This window comes from Crocuta crocuta, unplaced genomic scaffold (assembly GCF_008692635.1).
Source record: "Crocuta crocuta isolate KB4526 unplaced genomic scaffold, BGI_CrCroc_1.0 scaffold130, whole genome shotgun sequence".
Classification (NCBI taxonomy): domain Eukaryota; kingdom Metazoa; phylum Chordata; class Mammalia; order Carnivora; family Hyaenidae; genus Crocuta; species Crocuta crocuta.
This window is the reverse complement of record NW_027527920.1, coordinates 1,725,771-1,731,770: the sequence shown is the minus strand read 5'-3', so window position 1 is coordinate 1,731,770 and position 6,000 is coordinate 1,725,771. Positions and strand designations below refer to the sequence as shown.

At 52.5% G+C, this 6,000-nt stretch overlaps 1 protein-coding gene across 1 annotated transcript in view; it reads right to left on the bottom strand.

Annotated features, from left to right (window-relative positions):
• HCN4 (hyperpolarization activated cyclic nucleotide gated potassium channel 4) overlaps positions 1–6,000 on the bottom strand; it is a 37,208-nt gene that overhangs the window by 8,641 nt on the left and 22,567 nt on the right. The window contains 1 exon segment of the mRNA XM_077748992.1: positions 3,697–4,120. Coding sequence (XP_077605118.1) covers positions 3,697–4,120 — 424 coding nt within the window.

The window sequence follows — 6,000 nt, the reverse complement described above, 5'->3', positions numbered from 1 at the left end:
TGGCGTCCTCTGAGAGTGTGGCCGACACCCGCCGAGACCCTCCACCTACCCTAACTCCCGGCACCTGCTAAGAACACTGGAGAACTCTCTGATGGCGGGAGGGGCTGAAGCCTGGGGGTCAGGAGTCTAGCATCTCACAGCTTCACCAGGGGCTCTTTCCTCTTCACAGGTGGCTGCCATTCTAGTCCCCACCGGGGGCCATGACCATGTCCTCAGGATCAGCCAACATGATCCTTGCCGAGGGAGGCTGGAGTGGGGACCAAGCCCCAACCTCCTAGAACCATCAGAGCGCACCTGACAGTTGGGGAAAGTGAGGCCTACAAAAGGAAAGAGTCGCGTATGGAGTTAGAGGAGGAGCTAGAGCAGGGTTTTCTCTACTAAATACTTCCTTTCCCATGTTTCATGTAGACCTGAGACCTCAAGGGTCTCCCTGCTGTTGCCTCCAGGCCAAGTTGAGGCTAGAAGCCCCGGGGCTGGGGCAGGCTATTGAGGATGTGGAGACAGGGTTTCTGGGGCCAGCTAGGAAAACCCAATGCAATCCCAGGGGTCCAGTGGGAGCCCTCGGTTGGGCGGTGTGCCCGGCAGAAGCCAACTCAAAGCAATTTCCTCCCCAGCTGGTAGGCAAGATAACGGTGTATGTGGAGGGGGTGGGGAGTCATCCATCTGGCCTCCTGGGATCTCTCTTCCTGCCCACGAGATTGAGTACTAAGTCTAGTTCAGAGCCCCGACGTGAGCCCTCCTGGGGCCTCCGTCTGCCCCAGGGAAGGGCCAGGGCGAGAGCCTGCCTGACCTTCTGGATAGCCCAGAGGGGGGCCAGGCCACAGAGGCAGTAGGGACGGAAGCCCTGGACAGAGCTCCCAGGATGTGTGGTGCCAGGGGCGTAAAAGAAGCACTTCGTTTCTATTCCCAGGCTCACCCTGCTAAGTCACTGGCGATTCTACCAGTTCTCCCCAAATATCATGGCCCTCAGGGCCCAGGCATAAGGAAGGAGCAAGGAAGGCTCTCAGGGGGCTGGGGCCTGGAGACATGAACCAATTCCAGAGAAGGCAAAGAGTGGCTATTTCTCAGCTTTTAATGACAGTCTAGCTGTAAGTTCAAGACAAACAGAAGGGTGGGGTACAGTGGTGTTTTACAGTCTGAGTGAACCAGCATGGTCCAGTATTTTTCTATTTGGACGAGCCTGTCAGGGCATTCTAGGAAATATGCCTCCATTCTTCCTCCGCAGCCACTCAGAGGGGCCCCAGCCACCGCCCCCACCCCTGGCACTGTCCCCTCTAAGGCCTGAACTCAGACCCGCATGCCAACATCTCATTGCAGGTGGATGTCCCATAGTTACCTCAAACCCGACCTGTCACACAGAACTCCTCACCCTACCCCTCGACCCGCTCTACTGCCTGCCTTCCCAATCTCAGCTGGGAGTCTTCCCTAACAGAGGGACAGGTAACAGAATCAGTCACCTGCATTCGGGCGACCTAAGAACACAGGGAGTGGATGGAACCCGGAGACAGGAGGCCCAGGTCCAAAATCCTAATGCTGGGGCAGCTGGCTCTTCTGACCTTTGTCCTCGCTGACAAATAGGAATAATAAATCCTGTCTGGCTTGCCTTGCTGGCTAGGCGTGAGGGGCCGATAAAACAAGGGTAACACGTATTTGAGAAAAGCAAACCCCCCGTAGAGGTATAGAGGGTTACTAAGTCAAATGATTGGGGAGGGGCATTTATCAGACACTTCACCAGGCTTCGTGCTAAGCATTTGATAAATATTTAATTCTCAAGACAATCCTGAGAGGATTAGACCCACTTTGCAGATAAGAGACTGAGGCTCAGGGAGGTGAGGCAGCACCAAGGTCACATAACTAGGCAGTGTGGAGCCGGGATCTTCATTCAGGTGTCACAGGTGTAAAGCCCTGCGGCCAACCACTGTGCCAGGCAGGGACTTCTCATTGCTGGGAGTCAAGAGAGCTAACTGGGTTCTGCTCCAGCTCTTCCAGAGGCCTGCCGCGTGACCTTGGGCAAGCCACTGCCGCTCCTCTGTCAGCAGGAATAATGCAAATTTTCCTAGGCAAAGAATATTTCTGCCACGCGGTGATGCTGCCAGGCCGGTGTAGGCACGTCTGCAGCACAGCTGTTCATGACACCTCTGACCTCAATCTGCCAGGGCCCCAACCATCAGCCATGTGTGCTACTTGCCCAGGGCCCAGGCTGCTGCCGGGATGGGGTGGGGGCTTTGTGTCCTGACCATAGGAACTTCCGTCCAACCAAGCAGAAGGGTCCTGGAGACCAGAAGACCAGCAGCGAGCCACGGCAAGAAATGTGCCTCTGTAGAAGGTTCCCTAGGCTACGGCCTGCTCCAGCCCCCAAGCTGGGCAGCTTCACAGAGTATGCCTACCTCTGCATAGGCACTTCCGGGCTGGCCTGCCCGCTGCCGCTCCCAAAAGGTGTAAGGTGGGTGGTGGCAGACACAGACAGAAGCGCTTCCAAGGTCACCTGCTTTTCCTCAAGTGCCAGCCCATAGCCCTCTTGTCCTTCCCACAGATGACTGCATTCAGCCCGTGGCCGAGTTACGTTTGTTCAGAATGGTGTTTTTTTACACCCAGTCCTTTTACAATTTTTTTATTTAGTTTCTGTAGCTAGTGTTCTGCCTACAGCCCCTAGGATCCCCTTACAGTTTGTGCACACACAACTCCAGGCTCCTCGGGTGCTTTTCACCCCCTACAGCTAGCACCTGTGGCTCTTTGCAGACACCTGCCCCAGGCTGCTGGAAGCCGCTTCACCTGCTAGCACCGAGCGCAGGAAGTGCCCTGAACCAATTACAGACATGTAAGGGGATACAAAAACTCCAACTTCTTTGCCCTGACTGGGACAACTTTGAGGTGTGAGGTTCGAGGTATGAGGTACGCTGTCCCCAGAGCTCCCCATGGGACTTGGCTTGGTGTCATCTTGTTTGGCTTCCTTCCCTCTTTTGTGTGTCCTTCTTCCTTAGTCCCTCACCAGATGATTCCTGGAAACATTCCCCACTTCAACCCCACTGAGGAAAAAAAGCCACTTTCATGCAAATCCTCACCTCAGGGTCTGCTCCAGAAGAACTCCCAAGGTACCTAATAGAGTTGCCTACAAAATTTGCACAAAAATCCAGATTTCTGCTTGTCAGGATCAACCTGTAGTTCTAGCAACCCTGGGCCCTTTCTCACTTGGCAACAAGTGGCTCGAGTGAAGTAGAGGCAAATGAAAATGTATTCTTCAGTTTTCCCCAGTCTATACACTCTCTACTGCCTTCAACTGGCCCTTTTCACCCATTTCCGTTCCCTGCCCAGCCCCTGCCAGCTCATGAGTTTGCATTCCCTACAATATAGTCCAATGGTTAACAGGCTCTGGAATCCAGGTTCACTAATTACTGATTCTGGGACTAAATCCCTTAAACTTCCTGCCTCTCAGTTTCCTTATGTAAAAAACAATGTACCTATATGATACCATCTACAGTCGTTAGAGACTTCAATGAGATACTCCCTATAAAGTGAATTTCACAGTATCTAGCACATAAGAGGTCAAGAAATTACTAATATTTGTCCTGTTGGAGCAGATGTGGCTGCTACAACTGGGTAGCCTAAATCCAACTATCTGAGATTACCTGGGGGCCTCTTACTGCCTCTGGGGGTAAGATACCCCTTCCTCCAAGATGTCTGGGTCTGACCACTCACCTCTTCCCACTGATGAATATATCGAATGAGGCGGGAGAGACGCAAGAGGCGCAGGAGGCTGAGGATCTTGGTGAAGCGGACAATGCGCAAGGCCCGGGCAGTCTTATAGACCTCTGAGTCAATGCGTGTCTCCACGATGAGGAAAATGTAGTCCACGGGGATGGAGGAGATGAAATCCACCACGAACCAGCTTTTGAGGTACTTCATCTTAATCCGCTGCGGGTCCAGGATGATCTCTGTGTTGTCCTCCACCACGATCCCTGTGCGGAAGTTGAGGACCAAGTCGATGAGGAAGAACGTGTCTGACACCACATTGAAGACGATCCAGGGTGTGGTGTTCTCATCCTTGAAGAAGGTGATGCCCACGGGAATGATGATTAGGTTTCCAACCATCAGCAGCAGCATGGTCAGGTCCCAATAAAATCTGCCCAGAGACACAGGGGTCAGTTGCCAGGAGGACAGACAGAATGAGTTAAAGACTACAGGAGAAAACTCCAAGAGACAGCAAATGTGGAAGAGGTAAGTCTTGGGAGGTTCTGAGTCACTGGGTAAGAAATGCACATGGGTACCAGGGCAAGATATGGAGATTGGCATAGAAAGACTCTTCCTTCACTAAGGATACCCTCTGCCTGCCCCTCTGTCTGCTCCCCCCTCCCGTTCCCATTCCCCAGTGGGAATCAGGCTGAAAACCAAACCAAACAGTGATATCCAGAAAGAAGTGTGAAGCTATTTTAGCAGCAGGAGTAGCTCACCCCACAGCACCCCAGGCTCGGGCTAAGCTGCTCCATCCTCCCTGAGGGTCACCTGTGGTCGGAGACAGGCTGGCAGGCAGACATGCTACAGACCGTGACCAGAGAGCAGGGGAGGTCCAGACACACAGCAGACGCCTGGGTGGCAAAACGCCTGGGATCCAGTCCCAGCTCTGTCACTGACATGCTGTGTGACATCAAGCAGGTGGCCTCCTACTCTGGGTCTATGTTTTCTCACTGTGCAATCAGGGGTGGAGCCTCAACACTTCAACACTCTGTCCTATAATTCTGAACTGCCCCTCACCTGTGCTGGTTTTCTGGGGCCCCCTCCCTTTAGTCTATTTCCTATTGCCAGAAAATGTCTGAACATCTCTCTCTCCCAGAGGTTTCCATTCTAACACAGGGTTAGGGAAGGACAGTGAAATCTTCAAGGGCAGGAAGTGTTAATAAGGGGATTTCAGGCACCAGTGAGGTGCCACTCGCTGCAATGGAGTGAAATCAGTGGGGGCTTTAGAGTATTATTTCTCCTAAGGCGTCAAAGCAAATGCAAGTATTTCCTGAGGGGGGTGGGGAGGGCCCCTCAGGGTGAAGCCACCTGGCTCAGTAGGAACCCCTCTGGAGTGTGCAGACAGCACAGATAGGCACAGACCCATGTCCAGAAGGTATGACCAGTCAATCCCAGGGATGCTGCCCGAGTACCGGGCACCCTAGGGCTGGCCCAAAGATCTAACACTTGCACTGCACAGCTATTTCCCTCTGCTATTAATTTAGACAGTTACATGATGACAGATAAAGGTATTAAGTCAGGAAGAAATAAGCATGTCCTCCAAGAGAAATAACCTTTCGGCCATCTTTAATTGTCTACTACACGAAAGCCAGGAGGGAATGGGAGACAAAAAGACAAGCTTTCCTCAAAGCTTCAGAGGGTCCAAAGTGCTCCTGTCAGAAGAGTTCCAGGTTTGAAAAAATATTACTTCACAGCAAAATGTTTCCCTTGCCAGATGCAAAATGGTGCTGTGAGTCAAGGAGAGGTTAGGGCCCGCTTCACTGAAGGTGGGCGAGACAGCTGTCCCACAACACTCAGCTCAGAGAAGTGCAGCTTCTGCAAAGGCAGCTTTGGGGAGCTCCTTTGAAAGCCATGCCATTTAGGGCCTCCAGACAGGACCTCAGGTCAGGAGCCTTTCAGGCTAAAGATTCTCATTCTAACGCTAGTGCCAAGAGGTCAACTTCAGCTCCTTCCTCGCTCTACAACCGACCACGCTTTCTCCAGCTCCAGTCCCCCTATGCCATCTGGGAGAACCCAATCTACTACCCAGTCATCACACCCATCACACAGAATACAGCACATCCTGCTAACCCCAGGAGAATGGTTTCAGCTTCAATGGGTTGTTCCTGAGCTGTGTACACTCTCTACAAAGCCTCATGCACATCATTCAAAGACAGCTGCAGATGCTCATTAGAAGCCACAAACAGGTATCCCCATTCACACACACAGTGTGCAAACACCGCTATATACGCATGGCCACCATTCCTTTTCATTTAATCTCCTGGGAAA